Raw genomic sequence first — 18,525 nt, 5'->3', positions numbered from 1 at the left:
TTTTTACATTTCACCTCATCTCATCCTTTCTTCACATGTAGACGGTGTTCCTCACATACTTACAAACATACATACGTTTAACAAAGAAAGTGGCCTAATGACTCGTTTAATGATGTTTACATTTATTTTTGGGATCGATATAAAAAAACAAAGTCAATATTTACGAGTATTCCTGCCGAAAAGGCCAAAAAGAGCTTATCAGAAATGTCAATAAAAATAAAACGAAAGAGTTAAACTTTTTACAAGCACTTGCGACATTGATATGTACATATATAAAAAAAGGAACAAGAAAATTTAATTATCTGAATGGCAAATATTGCGAAATACAACACATACCTATTTTTATTACAAATATGACGTTTAGAGAACATTTTTATGATTTATTTTGAAAAGGCATTGTTCCTGTTTTCTTCTCCGTTTGTCGCAGAGTGTTGTGATAAATGTGTTCTCAAACCTATTATACCCTACACCACTATGTGGGGAGGGTATTATAAGTTGGTTTTGGCCAAAAAGTTTGTAACGCATCGAAATAATGGTCGTAGACCCATACTTGTATATACCAAAATTAATGTCTCGACGAGCTGAGTCGATCTGGCTATGTGTTTCCGTCCGTCAGTCCGTCCGTCTGTCCATCTATACCTTGTAATCACGCTACAGGTCGCAATTTTGATCGGATCGTCACGAAATTTTGGATGTTGATGGGGTTCCCGGAGGCGAAGAAGCCTATTGATATTGGTGATGGTCGGATAATATTTAGGGGTCGGAAAGGGCAAAAAACTTAGGTGGATAAAAAGACAACGTTTTTTTCCAAAGCGAATATCTCAGCTTCTATATGGGGTATACCAAAAGCAGAAAATATCACCTTTCGAATGATGTAAAGTAGGTGCTCGTAGATGATCAAACAACGAAGATATCACAATAGTAGCAAATCCCAATTTTAATTTTTGCGATTTTAATTATATTGACGAATGTCACAGCTTTGGTTGAAAATTTTCCAAAAGCAAAGCCTGACTATGAAAGTAGAAGATCCCGTCTTTACAATGATGCAAACTAGGTCGGCGTAGGTAACCAAATAACGGAGATATCGCAATAGTCGGTAATACATCCCATTTTTCTATTTGTTTGGAAATCACGCTACAGGTCGCAATTTTGATCGGATCGTCACGAAAATTTGAGGGTTAATGGGGGTCTCACAGATGAAGAAGCCTATTGATTTTGGTGATGGTCGGATAATATTTAGGGGTCGGAATGGGCAAAAACTTATTTTAAGACAAATTCAAAGTTTTATTCTTTGTGAATATATTGGCTTTTAGTAGGGGTATACAACGGCAAAACCTGTCAATGGAAGAAGAAAATATTACCTTTACATTGGCGTAAAGCAGGTTGGCGAAGGTGGTCAAACAAGGGAGATACCACAATAGTCGGTAATGCATCCAATTCTTCCATTTTTTGCAATCAAGCTACAGGTCGTAATTTTGATCAGATGGTCACGAAAGTTTGGTTGCTTATGGGGGTCCCAGAGAGAAAGAGGCATATTATTTTTGGTGGTAGTCGGATTATATTCCCTAAAAGAAATGTTTACCAGTGAAAACCTTATGCACAGGGGTAGTGGTGTAGGGTATCACATGGTCGGCCCCGTCCCGACTATAGCCTTTGCTCACTTGTTCTCTTTAGAGCGCCGTGCTCTTGAACCAACTTTAAATGAAAGGAGCTTACACCTGGGAAGTTTTTGCGGATTCTGAAACTACAATGTTCCAAGATGAGAAAAACCAAAAAATAGAAAAAAAAATCGCCGGAGGGCTTTTTAAATAAATCGCGGTCAAAGTTCACATTTTTAGGGTTTTTTAGGATTTCACTATTTTTCTTGGAAACCGCAAATCCTATCGAAATGGGATTAGAGAAAATATTTTAGATGTGAAAATTCTCAACAAGGTTGGCCTTTATGATATTTTCGTAGGGTTTACCATTTTTGAGATAAAAAAGTTCAAATTGGGGCAATTCACTGACTGTATCATCTCCTTATAAAACAATGTCATGACTGCAATTTCCCAACTTAAACTTATACATCTCAAAAATGGTACAACCTAGGAATGCCAATCTTGTAGAGAAATTTCACAGCTATAAGATTTTCTCTCGTCCCATTTCGATAAGACTTACCGATTTCAAGCAAATCGTGGAAACCTAACAAAAAAAAAAAACCTAAAAATGTGACCTGAACTTCTATATCTCCAAAATGGTAAAACCTAGGAACAAATCATAACGGTCAATCCTCTAGAGAATTTTCACAGCTACATTTTCTTTAGCCCCATTTCGATAGGACTTGCGGTATCCAAGCAAAATCGCGAAAACCTGAAATAAACCTAAAAATGTGAACTTTGACCACGATTTATTTAAAAATCCCTCCAGCGATTTTTTCATGTTTTTGGATTTTTTCTTAAATATGAACATTGTAGTTTCAGAATCCGCAAAAACTTCCCAGGTGTAAGCAGCCGACACAGTCAGTGCATTATCCCTATTTGAACTTCTACATCTCAAAAATGGTAAAACCTACAAACATATTACAAAAGGTCAATCTAGTAGATCACAGCTAAGATGGTTCAAGAGCACCGTGATCTGACGAGGTTAGCTTCTTTATTGAGATTTAATTGACGTATTCGCAATGGAATTGGCGTTTGAAATCAATCACTCAGAGGCCTTTAGACGTGTTTTTTTAGGAATATATTTTCAATCGCCCAGAGGCCCCGACGCTAATTTATTAATCACGCTACCTCAGTTGGAAAATTTCATCTCGATTCAGGAATTTTACTAGAAAATATACAGCGAACACCGTTGCAGAGATGATAGAAAGTTTAAGTGGACCCTCGTAAAAAAATTAGGAACTATATATCATCAGTCTTGAGATTTGAATATGTTAATGTCGTTGTTCCAAGTAGAGATGACTGGAACCGAGGTAACCCTCATCTGGACGATCTGGCTTTCTATACACAAATTCCAAGTGCATCCTAGCTGCGCGCTGTCTTGTAAAATTCATAAGTGAATTCATAGGAAAAGATGTATTCAACTGCATCCGCGGATGCAAACTTTTTGCTGGGTCAGTGTGGAGTCTAGAAAATAAGTGCACGCTAAAGATATGTGTGTACAGTCCAAATTATTAAAATTGTTTCTAAATCAAAATATATGAGTTTTATGCTCAAATTTAGTCTTGATTTTTCAAAAGTAAGCTCAGCGGTACACTTCTAAATAAATATAACATTTATATTTACATAATTGCACAAAATAATGACCAAATAATTTTTAGATAAAATGTACTGTATCGTTCGAAATAGGTGGAGTAACGCCCTACAATTTATGTTATATCTTAGTTTTGTCTTGTACTTTAATTCTAAGTTTTTAAAATAACTAATAATACAAGAAAAAAGATCGGCGCCGAAAGCTTAATCCAATTCTACAGTGTAGATCTTTTCAAGATTTTTTCTCTCAAACGCACCGAGTTCTGTCTATCTACTTGTGCAAGTACCCAGACTTCGGAACCATATACTAGCACGGGTATTCTCAGTGTTTTGTAAAGTGTTATTTTTGTTTGACGAGATGTGGCTTTGTTATACCCTACACCACTATGTGGAGTGGGTATTATAAGTTGGTTTTGGCCAAAAAGTTTGTAACGCATCGAAATAATTAATGGTCGTCCCGACGAGCAGAATCGATCTGGCTATGTGTGTCCGTCCGTCCGTCTCTTCATCTAAACCTTCACGCTACAGGTCGCAATTTTGATCGATTTGGGCGTTGATGGGGGTCCCGGAGGGGAAGAAGCCTATTGATTTTGGTTATGGTCGGATAATATTTAGGGGTCGGAATGGGCAAAAAACTTAAAGTGAATATCTCAGCTTCTATAAGGGGTATATCAAAAGCAAAATATGCCAATGAAAGTAGAAAATATCACCATTTTAACGATATAAAATAAGGTTGTCAAAGAACGAAGATATCACAATAGTCGCAAATAAAACCCAACTTTTAATTTTTACGATTTTAATTATAATGACGAATATCACAGCTCTGGTTGGGGACCTTCAAAAAGCAAAGCCTGACTATGAAAGAGAAAATCCCATCTTTACAATGATGCAAAGTAGGTTATCGTAGGTGGCCAAATAACGGAGATAACGCAATAGTCGGTAATACATCCCATTTTTTGAAATAACGTGGTTACTAGTGCTCCCGGGCTCCCAGAGAAAAAGAAGCATATTGAGTTTGGTGATGGTCGGATAATATTCAAGAGCCGGAATGGACAAAATACTTATTTGGACAAAAATTCAAAGTTTTATTCTTATGCAAACATATCCGCTTTTAGTAATTGTATTCCAAAAGGAAGGTCCGTCAATGGATTAGGAAAATATCACCTTTATTATGATGCAAAATAGGTTGGCGCACAACCCACTTTCCCATTTTTATACCCTACACCACTATGTGGGGAGGGTATTATAAGTTGGTTTTGGCCAAAAAGTTTGTAATATGCTGTTTATATTAGAGCTTTTTGCAGGGTTAACCTTCTTTATAAGGATTTGTTTGAAATATAAGCAATGGAATTGACATTTAAAACCCAGTCGGTTTGTTAAATCCGGTTATATATAAACGGGGTATTACGCATCGAAATAATGGTCGTAGACCCATACTTATATATATCAAAATGAATGTCTCGACGAGCTGAGTCGATCTGGCTATGTGTGTACGTCCGTCAGTCCGTCCGTCCGTCTGTCCGTCTGTCCATCTGAACCTTGTAATCACGCTACAGGCCGCAATTTCGATCGGATCGTCACGAAATTTTGGATGTTGATGGAGGTCCCGGAGGGGAAGAAGCCTATTGATTTTGGTGATGGTCGGATAATATTTAGGGGTCGGAAAGGGCAAAAAACTTAGGTGGATAAAAAGACAACGTTTTTTTCCAAAGCCAATATCTCAGCTTCTATATGGGGTATACCAAAAGCAAAACATGACAATGAAAGCAGAAAATATCACCTTTCTAATGATGTAAAGTAGGTGCTCGTAGGTGATCAAATAACGAAGATATCGCAATAGTAGCAAACAAAACCCCAATTTTCATTTTTGCGATTTTAATTATATTGACAAATATCACAGCTTTGGTTGAAAATTTTCCAAAAGCAAAGCATGACTATGAAATTAGAAGATCCCGTCTTTACAGTGATGCAAACTAGGTCGTAGATAACCAAATAGCGGAGATATCGCAATAGTCGGTAATACATCCCATTTTTCTATTTTTTGGAAATCACGCTACAGGTCGCAATATTGATCGAATCGTCACGAAAATTTCAGGGTTAATGGGGGTCTCACAGATGAAGAAGCGTATTGATTTTGGTGATGGTCGGATAATATTCGGAATGGGCAAATACTTATTTGGAGAAAGGTCAACATTTTATTTCAAAGCCAATATCTCTTTTCCTTTAAGAGGTATATCAAAAGCAACCTGGAAAGGAAAGTAGAAAATATCACCTTTACAACGGTGTAAAGCAGGTTGTCGTAGGTGGTCAAATTGCAAAGATATGGCAATAGCCGATAATGCATCCCATTTTCCGATTTTTTTGTAATCACGCTACAGGTCGCAATTTTGATCGGATGGTCACGAAATTTTGGGGGTTAATGGGGGTCCCAAAAAGAAAGAAGCCTATTGATTTTGATGATGGTCGGATAATATTCAGGGGTCGGAATGGGCAAACACTTATTTGGAGAAACGTCAACGTTTTATTTCAAAGCCAATATCTCTGTTTCTTTAAGAAGTATATCAGAAGCAAAATATGGCAAGGAAAGTAGAAAATATCACCTTCACAACGATGTAAATTAGGTTGTCATAGCTGCTCAAACAACAGAGATGTCGCAATAGTCGGTAATGCATCCCATTTTCCGATTTGTTTGTAATCACGCTACAGGTCGCAATTTTAATCGGATCGTCACGAATTTTTTTTTTATTTAGGGGTCGGAATGGGGAAAAACTCATTTGGAGACAAATTCAAAGTTTTATTCTTTGTGAATATATTGGCTTCTAGTAGGGGTATTCCAACGACAAAGCCTGTCAATGAAAGAAGAAAATATTACCTTTACATTGGTGTAAAGCAGGTTGGCGAAGGTGGTCAAACAAGGGAGATACCACAATAGTCGGTAATGCATCCAATTCTTCCATTTTTTTGCAATCAAGCTAAAATTTGATCGGATGGTCACGAAATTTTGGTTGCTTATGGGGGTCCCAGAGACAAAGAGGCATATTATTTTTGGTGGTAGTCGGCTTATATTCCCTAAAAGAAATGTTTACCAGTGAAAAGCTTATGCACAGGGGTAGTGGTGTAGGGTATCACATGGTCGGCCCCGTCCCGACTATAGCCTTTGCTCACTTGTTTCATTTGAATTGTACTGAGGAGTATCTGAGCTTTGGTTGGATGCGTATCAACAATGCAGACAATCTGAGTAAAATGTTCCCAATTGCGTTACCAAAGTTTGGTAAATTTTTTGTTTAAAAAGATGTTTAAAAAGACGCTGGGATATCCCAATTTCCAATTTATGGATTTTCATTTCCATGTCAGATATTTCTGCTTCTGTTGGACATATTCCAAGGAGAGAGCTTGATAACGAAACTAAACCATCTAAGATTTAAATTGATACAGAATGCATTTATGGTAAAATATCAGAGTTACTGGAAAAGACGCTAAGCTATCACAATTTTAATATTTTGAAGTTTTTACTTTAATGACAAATACCTCTGCTTCTATTTGATGAATTAAAGACATATAAAATGCTAATCAAGAAGACCCCGTCCCGACTATAGCCTTTGCTCACTTGTTTTTAACCTGCTTACTTAATAGTACGTTTATATACATATAACCGGATTTAACAAACCCACTGGGTTTTAAATGTCAATTCCATTGGTTATATGTCAAATAAATCCTCACAAAGAAGGTTAACCCGCAAAAAGGCAGTCTCCTTGTGTGAAACCTCTTTTGGTAGTGAGTTGTTTGGAGAGATTCTTTAATATTTTAACTGAGGACCGGGTATCAGTTAAGTCATCTTAGAAAGACGAATGAGCTTTGTTTTGAATGTAGGGGGCTGTCGAAGTCGGCTTTGTAATCGTCAAAAAGGTGGTATTTGTCGATCTGCATATCTTGGGTCTTGTTCTTCAGACATTCTGATAGATGAATGTCTTCCAATCAAACGTGTTGGATGTGCCATTGTTCCGGGGAGCAATCATAGACTCGTACCACCACTTTGTGTTCAATTTGGTTTCCTGTTTTTGGTCTGTAGACAGCCAGTACCACTTATGAATGTCGAGATGCTTAAATCTACTACTGCTTATTACCATATTTTTTGCCGCTGCGAAGTCTATCAGCCTCATACCATTGTCAATTTGGAGACTGAATTTACCGACTGTTGGAGAAAAAATATTCTCCTTTCCAATTTTGGCATTAAAATTGCCTAGAATAATTTTAATATCATGGACAGAACAACGGTTATATGTTTCGTCCTTGTCTTCTGTGGGAGCACGACCGCAAATAAAGCTGATGTTGAAAAATTTAGCTTTTATCCGAATTGTAGCAAGTTTTCATTCATTGGGGTGATGCTGGAGACCAGATGTTTTAACACTCGACTAACTACGAACCCGTATGAGCCAAATGATCGGCTCAAGTGGCTCCCAGATTTTTGTTGTTGTAGCAGCATAGAAGCCTAAGTAGAAACATAGGTTTAATGCTGGGTTGGCAGCCGCTGGCCGAAACACTATGTTTCCGTTACGAAAGAACCCGCTGGCGTGGGAAATTTTTATTGGGTTGTTTTATAATCGTCTCATAATACCTAATTCCAGTATATTGAATTTTCTTCAATATCATTTTAGCTTTCAAACAACAACAATGGTGTCTGTAAAAATGAAAAGACTGTAGATGTAGCCGCCAGTAATGACGAACGACCGAATTGGTCAAATGGTTTAGAGTTCTTAATGTCCTGCATATCCATGTCTGTTGGTTTGGGTAATATTTGGAGATTTCCCTTTACCGCATATGAAAATGGTGGGGGAGCGTTTCTAATTCCATACTTGGTTGTATTATTCCTTATTGGTGAGTATCCCCCTTTGCATTGGCAATACATTTTGGAATATTTTATAATCATTTTTGTTTTCGTTTTCCATTTCAAAGGCAAACCCATGTATTATTTGGAAATGATAATGGGTCAATTTACCAGTAAAGGACCTGTGAAAATGTGGTCCATATGTCCATCATTTTTAGGTAAGAAGACATTCGTATTTTAAAAATATTATTTATTCAGAAGACCCATAAGACTCGATAGTCTAACGTTAGGTTTTGTTAACCTGCGTTCTTGGTAACAAGTTAAAGAAATAAATATAAATCAACTGTATATTTGAAAATTACAATATACTTTTAGGCGCACTGTTATTTAACCCTCGGACGACTCACACCGTTTACATAAAACATACACACAATCTATTAAATAATACAGAACAACGCATTTACCTAATTCTTCGTAGACACGTTCTAAATATAGTTAAGAATTCCTCATTCAAAAATCAGCGTTCCACATTTGCGCTAAGGCGAGTAAATCGATCTACAAAATTTGACAATTCGTGTGAGAACAATATTTTTTAACAAAAGCAGGGGGTAAAGCTTTTGAGGATGTTAAGAATACTACCCTCCGGCCTTGTTTGAAGTGTTGGGTCACCAACTTATATGTGGTCGCCAGTCGTACGTGGAAGTAATGAACAAGAAGTTCAAGCGACATAGAGTGAAACAAGGAGTTCCCCAAGGTGATATCTCCGGAACTGTTTAACCTCAGCCTCTTCTGTATTCCACCCCTCCAGACCTCATTGAGATCGTAAAGTATAATGTTGATTGTAGGATCTTGCCATCAGGTACCTTCCCTGATGTCATTTGTGAAGGTATAAACTCATATTCGAAGGATCTTACCACCTCTTCCCTCGCGAGGATTATGCAAATATCCGCCACTAAATCTACGGTCATTCTGTTCACAATATGGACGGCAGAGGTGAGCACTGAATTTAATGTCATGGTCGATGGTAGCAAAATTCCGACAACAAACTAGCCCAGAATTCATGGAGCTGAGCTGTAGGAACAAGGCTCTCCTAGCCTCCAGCATTTGGAGTGCAGATAAAGAAGCCTTGTTAACCACATACAATGCTTGGTCGGTCTGTTGTAAGCGCTGTAGCACCAGTGTTATTTGCCAAACTAAGTGATGCACAATGGAAAACTTTGCAAACTTGCCAGTATGTAGCCCTGAGAACAGCAACAGGGTGTCTCCTCATGCCTTCAGTGGACCATTTACATAAGGAGACAGAGCTTCTTCCAGTAAAGCAGCGCAATGACATGCTTTCGTTCGTGTTATCGTGTAACGAATCATAGATAGAACCATCCCACCCAGGCATATCTGGAGGCATCTCATGGTCTAGAAAGATAGAGCCAACGTTACATGTTAGTACCCCTTGATCAACAAGCAGGTTTAAATAGCATTCACACGGATACAATCGCAGATACCATAAACAACTATAGTATGAATGTGGTCCTAGGTAAACATCCTCTATCTATTTGAGAAGCGTCAGCTGCCACGACAAGCCAGAGAAGTTTTGGCTCAACTACGATCGGGATAGTGCTGTCGCCTAAATTCCAATATGGGGAAGGACCGATGACACCATGCAAAACATCTGCCCAGCATGCGGTACAGTCCCACACAACACACTGCACCTTTTTAATTGCCCTGCCAAACCTACTCAACTAAAGCCAGTATCTTTTGGGGTTACAATACATCGAAGCAGCCACATTCCTAGAACTAGAGATAGGCCCAGAACCAAATTAGGAAAATGGAGACGAACTTACAAACATATCATATACTGTTACAAGAACAAAAACTTTAACTTTTAAAAAATATTTTCTTTTTTTCTGTTTTAGGTGTTGGTTATGGCCTGGCATTCGGCACAATTTGCATCATCACCTACTATTCATCTCTAATTGCTTTGACTCTGTACTATATGGTCGTATCTTTTCAAGCTGTTCTACCATGGACATATTGTCGTGAAGATTGGGAATATTGCGTGGACTCTATGCCAAAGGAGGGCAGCACGTTGCCCGGTAACGAGACACATAAATTAACCAGTAGTTCTGAGTTATATTTTACGTAAGTTTTTATAATGAAATCTTCAAACTTCATTAAAAAATAAAAAAATTACACTTTACAGACAAATTGTCACGAAGGAGAAGATTCAAATCGCCGATGGTTTGGGTTCGCCAGATTTATATTTAACAGCTGCCCTTTTTGTCTCGTGGATTGTCATCTTCCTTGTGATACGTAAAGGTGTTAAGAGCTCGGGGAAAGCAGCATACTTTTTGGCGCTATTTCCCTATGTGGTGCTGGTTGCATTACTGGCACGCGCTGTAACCCTAGAAGGTGCTGTTGATGGCATTTTATTCTTTTTGAAACCTGAATGGGGACAATTGGTAAATTTAAAGGTAAGAAATAATTTGAAAAGTTTCTATGCCACGGTGGCATAAAGTTTCAGACATCATTAAGACATCATTCGTTTCATAGTAATATGTTACTTCTAAGTATGGGTAATTCATCTTACTCCTATTTGGTGGGATGATGAGATCTGAGTTGGGAGCTGCAGAAAGGTTGACACTGCCATAGGTCGACACCACAGATCGATTGGGCGAAAGTCTGTGGATCGATCTGGACAAGACAAAGATGTACTGTATTGTGTGTTTCCTGTCTACACTACGGGAAGATAGCTTCACGTCTGAATAGTTTTGTAGATCAACTAGATCCTGTGACAGAATGGTTGTATTGGCTATGGACCGTTTGACTTCTGCAACCGGTGGAGGATGTTCTTGCAGAACACAATTGACTTCATACGATTTGAGAACTTCCTGGACTGCATGAGTATGAACCGTCTTTAGCGAAACTTGGTCGCTGTCCATTGGTCTGACATTTTGGATGTCGCGGCTGTAACAGCGATATCCTTTCGGAGGTACCTAAGGGATGGATCCTGCCCCACTATATGATGTTTGGGATGCGATGTCTCATGGCATGCCAGTAGGTGAGCAACAAGTTATGTTGCTGCACTTATAGCATCGTTGCTTCCTAGTGTAGATGGTCCACACTTTACATCTGGACACATCCGGTAGCGGTGCGTAGGGCATTATTTTGGGTGGTTTGCAACGCCTTTTACCGGATCTCGCTTAAAGATGACGTCCAAAAAGGGGCTGCATTTTGTAGGACTGATCGGCTACCTGTTTTATAAGTAGTGAGCAAGATCTCCTTGTCCTTGTCCCAAATGGGAGATGGCATTGGCTTGTTGCTTGTCTGTAATTTGGATTGTACACCAACTGCATGTAAGGTACGGAATTTGCCGAATTTCGGGTTTTGGATTTTTGGTAATGCCCTGTCTCCGACCCTAATGACCAATATCCTCTTTTGTCCCTGACCTTAAGATGGTTGACGCTAATAGCTGCAGGTTTCTTTTCTTCTAAAACGCATCCAAAGTGTTGAGGTAGGCATTGATTTTGTCCTCCAGATCATTGATGAATACCACGGAGGTCATAATGGTGTAGTCATCTGTATAAGTCACCAGATTTACGAAGTCTGTAAGGGCAGAGAAATTAGAGACACACAAGTTAAATAGCAATGTGGAGATTACATCTCCTTGTTTAAATTTCCGAAACTTATTAAGGTCTTTCCGAACTTATTACGAAGCATGGCATTCTTACTTAAGTCATTCCTGATAAAAGAGCAAAGAATTCCAGAGTCAAATTCAAACTAGGTTGCCCTTTTCCTTTTATTCTTTTATATTCTTTTAAAGGCCAGAAAACCAGTCACTTATGTTCCGAGGTCTCTTGGAATTCTTGCTTAATCCATTTCTGATAAAAGAGTAAAGCCCTAAACACATCTAACGTTTGTGTAAAGTTGGACGTCATTTCTGATAAAAGAATAAAAAATACGAACTATGTTGCACTTGTTTATTATTAGAAATGACGTCCAACTTTACTCAAACGTTGGATGTTTTTAAGTCTTAAAGAACGGCCGAGCCAAATTCGAACTAGCTTGCCCTTTTCTGTTTAGTTTTCTACCAGAAATAAAGCAAGCAAGAAAACCAGTCGTCAAGTCACACCCGCTAAGTTTGCGGTAAAGAAAATTGCGTTTTTCGGGAGAGCGGGGAGGAAAAAGTATATAGGGACTCTTTCCTCTCCGCTCTCTCTCAAAAAGTCAATTTACTTTACCGCAAAGTTTGCGCGTGTGCCTACTGGCTAATGGCAAACCTCAATCAGCTCGTCACTTGCTTTGTTCGCTTTGCACTAGTAAAAGAATTAAGAAAAAGGGCAACTTAGTTCGAATTTGTCTCGGCCGTTCTTTATTCTTTTACCAGAAATGAAGCGACAGAAGGAAAGAAAAATTCATTGAGCATGACGTTCTTGCGGAAGTTATTTCTGGTAAACGAATAAAGAACGGACGATCCGAATTCGAACTAGGTTACCCTTTTTCTTTTACTCTTCTACCTTAAATGACTTAAGCAAGAAAACCAGCCGCTTATGTACCGAGACCTTTAATCCGAAAACACATCCAACGTTTCAGTAAAGTTGGGCGTCATTTCTGATAAAAGAGTAAAAGAGCAAGGGTAACATAAATCGATTTTTTTATTTTTTTTTGTCAGAAATGACGCCCTTCTTTACTGAAAAAAAATATGTTGTCGAACGTTATACCCCATATCGTGGGGTAGTCAGTGGTCGGTATCAGGACATCATCAACAATATGTTCAGGGGCAGCCTCATTTCAGCCGTCCAGTGTCGAAGTTTCTTCTTGGAAGAGAATGGTTTTTGAGTTGTCCCAATCACCTAGACTTCTTTGCTGCCTTCTTCCTTCTTTGTTTTTCAGTTGTTCTTATCGCCTAGAGTTCTTTCCAGCCTGTGGAAGTTACTAGACCCGATTGTTCCTCTGCTTTACTATTTCTTTCAGAAACTGCCTATAGAAGCACTGAGTCTTTCAGAAAGGGTCTATAGAAGCGACAACTTGTCGTCAGTTAGAATCAGATTAAGCTGCATATTCTCCGGGGGTATGTCCTGGTCCTGCTCTTTCGGAACATGTCTTTGCAGTTGGTCGAGGAGTTCCCTACATTGTCACTTTGCAATTATTAGAGTACCGTGTAGGTCGTCCCCGCCCGTAGATTTGTTAGCCGTAGATTTGTTTGCACCAATCATCGCTTCGTCATACTATCATACTGTATCACACTCAATTCAAATTAAACACTTTTTGTTGTTGTTTTTTCAGGTCTGGAAGGAAGCTGTGGTCCAGTGTTTCTTTTCATTGGCCGTTGGTTGTGGTCCAATTGTAATGTTTTCTTCGTACAATCGTTTCGATCATCCTATTTATAGGTATTTATTCCCCCAAAGAAATTATTAAAATTATAAAACTCCTTCGTTTTCGTTCCAGAGATGCCATGATTGTGACCAGTTTAGATACTGTTACCAGCTTATTAGCTGGCATTACCATATTCGGTATCTTAGGGAATTTGGCACACAATCTAAATATTTCCGATATAAAAGAAGTGGTTCAAAGTGGCACAGCCCTGGCATTTATATCATATCCCGATGCTATTGCCAAATTTCAAGCGGTACCTCAGGTCTTTGCTGTTCTATTCTTTTTTATGCTGTTCGTATTGGGTGTTGGTTCCATTGTGGCGCTGCATAGCTCAATTGTTACCATAATATGTGATCAATTTAAATCATTTAAATATTGGGTAGTGGCCTTAATAACATCAGCTATCGGTTTTCTATTGGGTTTGGTCTATGTTACGCCGGTAAGTTGAAAGCATTGCGGTAATTATCCTTTAAATTGTTGAATACATTTGCACTCCATTTTACAGGGAGGACAATGGATCTTGAATTTGGTTGATTTCTATGGCGGTACATATGTTATTTTTGCCTTGGCAATTTTGGAAATTGTTGGCATAATTTGGATTTATGGTTAGTTTTTTTTTTGTGAAATAAGTCGGTATTACTATTAACATCTCAAAATGGTTTTACAGGTCTGCAGAACTTCTGTGATGATGTGGAATTTATGACCCACCGAAAAGTTACCATATATTGGCGTTTATGTTGGTCCTTCTTAACACCAGTTATGATGTTGGTCATTTTCATTTACTCCATGGTGACCACTGAACCTTTGACATACAAGAAATTTGAATACCCCGAAGCCGCCAATGGTTAGATTCAACGAATGGAATTTGTTTGCCCTTAATAATAGTTTTTATTTCTTAACAGCCGCTGGTTGGATAATATTTGCCATTGGTGTTGCCCAATTTCCTCTATGGGGCTGGTGGTATGTTCAGACGCATTACAAGGACACATTGCGTAATGTAAGTTAATTATAAACACTTATGTTTTTGTGATGATTTAATTGTTAATTGTTCTTATTAGACATTCAAATCATCGACAAAATGTTCCGAAGCATGGGGCCCCAAAAATCCGGAATTGCGTGCAAAATGGTACGCCTTCAAGGAAGCTCTTGCCATTGAAAGACAAAAACAGCAGTCCAGCAGTAAATTGGGTTTCTTCAAGCAGAAGGTCTACAATCTATCGAGTTCATCTAATTAAGATGTGTATTAATTATTATTAACTGTATATTTAATGTAAATAATTAACTAGAATTAAGAACACGATTTATTATTTTTTTTTTTTTTTCAAATTAAGTAAATAAAGTTTCAAATTTACAACCCATGATTTAGTGAGGTTACACAAGCGGCAAATTCAGACCTTAAGGCCTATGTACATACATAAGTAGCCTCAACTGCTTGCCTTGCTTTCCTGCTTTATTTCTGACATAACAAAAATATTTTATTCTTTTATCAGAAGCAATCAAGGCAAGCTGCTTTATTCCTGCCATAACAAAAATAAAAGAATAAAGGTCGAACCCTTTTATTCTTCATTCTTTTATTTTTGTTATGTCAGAAATGAAGCAGACAAGCAAGTGCCCTGTTGCAGAACCTGCAAGAAGCTACTATTTTTTACTACGATAACATTTTTTCCTTTATGTTATCGGAAAAAATAGTAAAAATTAGTAGATTCTTGTAGTTCTGGAACAGACCAAAGACAAGCAGGCGAGGCAGCTTATGTACCCAGGTCTTTAAACCCAAATTTTAAACTTTAAAAAAGGGCAACTTTGTTCGAATTTGGGTCTTTATTCTTTTATCAGAAACGACTCAAACCGAAAACACATCCTACATTTCAGTAAAGTTGGCCGCCATTTCTGATAAGAGAATAATTCGATCTATGTTGCCATTTGCTCCTTTGTTCTTTTATCAGAAATGACGCTTGATTTTACTGAAACGTTGAATGTGTTTTCGGCTTTAAGCAGGAATGCCATTCCTCTTATGTACCGAGGCCTTTATTTAAGCTCTTCGCTTCGCTGTGTGCTTTGTTTAAGTCATTTCTGGTAAAAGAATAAAAGGCAAAGGGCAACCTAGTCTGAATTATTCCTTTATCAGAAATGAAAAGCAACATAAGCGAAGTAAGCAAAACATGCATTGTTGCTTAAGTCGTTTCAGATAAAAGACTAAAGAACACAATTCGAACCAGGTTGTCCTTTGCCTTTTAGTTCTCTACCATAAATGACTTAAATAAGAAAGCAAGCCGCTTCATAGGCCTTTGAGGCCTACGTACATAAGAGGCTAGATACATACAGTGTTGTGCATATACATACATATGTAGGTGCAGTTGGCACACTGGCGGTTGTACTTGGTAAGTACAAAGCTGATATTTTCGCCTTACAGGAAGTGCGATGAAATCTGGCAGACGTAAAGATCACAAACGATTACGCACTGTGTTTTTATAAGCTGGATGTTGGATTTATGCTAAATTGGAGGCTTAAAAAATCTCGTTTCAGATTTACTTCAGTTTGTATAAAAGCAACGTTTTTTTAAATCAGTCGCATCTGCGCCCATACCCCGACCAAAGAGAAAGATGAACAGACCAAGGATATATTCTACGAGCGCCTAGAGATTGCATATGACCGCTTTCGTGGCCATGACAGGGAAAATATCTTTGGTCCCACGGTCGGAAAGTTCAGCATTTCTGTGCTAACATCCGACAACGGAGTGAGGCTGATCGATTTTGCAGCGACAAAAAACATGTTAATGGGTAGCGACATACATACGTAAGACGATATTGGGGATATGTAAAATCGATTTCGATTAATCGATTATTAGCCGTAAAATTTCTAAAAGTCGTAGTCGACTATTGACTGTGCGAAAACCGGACAATCGATTATTCTTAATCGGCTTTCTAAAGACAGAGACAACAGACAGAGAGCGTATCCCTAGACGAAATGGATATTCCCAGATGGGAAAACGAGAAACCAGATTAATCATGTTGTGATAGATAGAAGACACTCTTCCAGAGTGTTAAATGTTCGATCGATTCGAGGAGCGAACAGCGAGTCGGACCATTTCCTTGTAGTAGCCAAGGTACGCACGGAACGAAAGCTGTATGTCGAAAAACTACAAACACAACAGATAGCACAAGCCTACTCCGCTCAACTGGCCCACATGTTATAAGACGCCACTCCTTGTCCCGATAATGTGGAAGCGCAGTGGAAAAGAATATGTCACTCTATTCAAACTGCCGCAAAATCTATACTTAGATACCAAAAATCACCACCTAAAAATCTATGGTACAATCAGGAGTTTCGTGGGGCTACTGAAGAAAAGAACGCGGCGTACAGAGCAGTCCTGCATTCTGTAGCAACACGAAGCGCCAAAGAAAATATCGGGAGAAGAGGAGAGAGGAGAAGCATATTTTTAGGGGAAAGAACAGGAAAAACGTGAGTGTGGGAAACTCCAGGTGTTCAGGAGTCAGAATGGAGTCCGAAAATTGTACTGAAGGGTAGGCACCCTCTCCTGCAAAGATGAATAAATGTGGTAACTGTTACCGACAGCGTACTGAGAATCTGAAATAAACAATTCATTTCGAATTTGGTAGGCGATAAAGATACCCCAGAACCAATTGCAAACGACGACGTTGAATGTAAACCACCTAGCAAAAGCGAAGTCACGATGGTAATAAATCGGCTGGAAAACAATAAAGCAACAGGAGCTCATGACATGCCTGCCGAGCTGTTCAGTGAGTTTATAGAGGGAATAAACAAAGTGACCAAGTTTCGCACGATAGATAGTATCCAGCGGAACAACTAACTCAGGAGTAGAGATTCTGGATCTAATGTCAGGGGTTCACTTTTTAGCTGCATGGATCTTGTTGGTGACCTGCAAACAGCTAGCCAGAACCAAACCCGCACTGGAGATAATATACAGCGGATAGAGAGACTAAGTAGCCTACCAAGACTTCAATGAGCAATTAACCGGGACCGGATTGTACAGAGGCATAAGTCTCTGTACTGTGTGAACGTCTAAAACCTATGGTCAATCAAATAATCCGGTCATAGCAATGCGCCATTAGACCTGATAAATCAACAATTGACCAAATATTAACACTGCGCTTAATACAAGAGAAGATTCTCGAAAGACAGATCGACACATACCATCTGTTCGTGGGCTATAAGGCCGCCTTCAACAGCTCATTTAGATCAAAGTTATTCCAAGCGATGTATGAGTTTGACATCCCTGCTATACCAAAACGAGGACCTATATTTTTAGTGGAGAAGTTTCGTGGCCACTGAGAACCTCAACTGTCAAATTACAGGTAGTTCGGTCAGAAATTATAGCTAAAATTCTCAAAAAAACCGAAACTCGGGAGGTACCGTTATATGGGGGCTATACCAAAACGTGAAGCTATGTTGACAATTTTTGGAGGAGATGTTTTGTGACCACAGGGATCTTTAACTGTAAAATTACAGGTGGTTCGGTTAAAAAATTTAGCTAAAATCCTCAAAATACCGAAAATAGGGAGGATCCGTTATATGGGGGCTATACGAAAGCATGGACCTTTATTGACGATTTTTAGTGGAGAAGTTTGTGACCACTGAGAACATCAAATTTTAAATTACAGCTAGTACGGTTAAAAATTTTAGCTAAAATCCTCAAAATACCGAAAATCTGGAGGTACCGTTATATCCTCAAAATACCGAAAGTCCGGAGGCACCGTTATATTTTTTGACCACTAGGAACCTCAAACGTCAAATTACAGGTAGTTATGTCAAAAAATATAGGTAAAATCTCCAAAATACCGAAAATCGGGAGATACTGTTATATGGGGGCTATACCAAAACGTGGGCCGATATAGCCCATGTTCGAACTTGACCTGACCTATGGAGAAAAGACACTCGGGTACAAAAATACAGCGCTCTAACTCAATTATTGTGGACGCTAGAGTGATTACAACAGACGGACATGGATATATCGACTCAGAAATTTATCCTGATCAAGAATCTATATACTTTATAGGGTCGGAAATGTATATTTCAATGCGTTACAAACAGAAAAACAAACTTAACATACCCTCCATACTA

General features: G+C 38.6%; 1 protein-coding gene across 1 annotated transcript in view; it reads left to right on the top strand.

Moving 5' to 3' along the window:
* Positions 1–14,783, top strand: part of LOC141397352 (sodium-dependent nutrient amino acid transporter 1-like) — a 54,057-nt gene extending 39,274 nt beyond the window's left edge. The window contains exons 2-11 of the mRNA XM_073973498.1: positions 7,886–8,105; positions 8,184–8,273; positions 9,966–10,191; positions 10,253–10,523; positions 13,336–13,439; positions 13,498–13,864; positions 13,931–14,030; positions 14,093–14,269; positions 14,328–14,422; positions 14,484–14,783. Coding sequence (XP_073829599.1) covers positions 7,886–8,105; positions 8,184–8,273; positions 9,966–10,191; positions 10,253–10,523; positions 13,336–13,439; positions 13,498–13,864; positions 13,931–14,030; positions 14,093–14,269; positions 14,328–14,422; positions 14,484–14,660 — 1,827 coding nt within the window. The 3' untranslated portion in view covers positions 14,661–14,783. The remainder of the gene's footprint in view (positions 1–7,885; positions 8,106–8,183; positions 8,274–9,965; positions 10,192–10,252; positions 10,524–13,335; positions 13,440–13,497; positions 13,865–13,930; positions 14,031–14,092; positions 14,270–14,327; positions 14,423–14,483) is intronic.
* The last annotated feature ends 3,742 nt before the right edge of the window (positions 14,784–18,525 follow it).

The sequence above is a fragment of the Musca autumnalis genome, unplaced genomic scaffold (assembly GCF_047663935.1).
Source record: "Musca autumnalis isolate F117 unplaced genomic scaffold, ASM4766393v1 scaffold_3, whole genome shotgun sequence".
NCBI classification, from domain to species: Eukaryota; Metazoa; Arthropoda; class Insecta; order Diptera; family Muscidae; genus Musca; species Musca autumnalis.
Note: the sequence above shows the minus strand (reverse complement) of the source record. Positions and strands in the feature narration are given on the sequence as shown.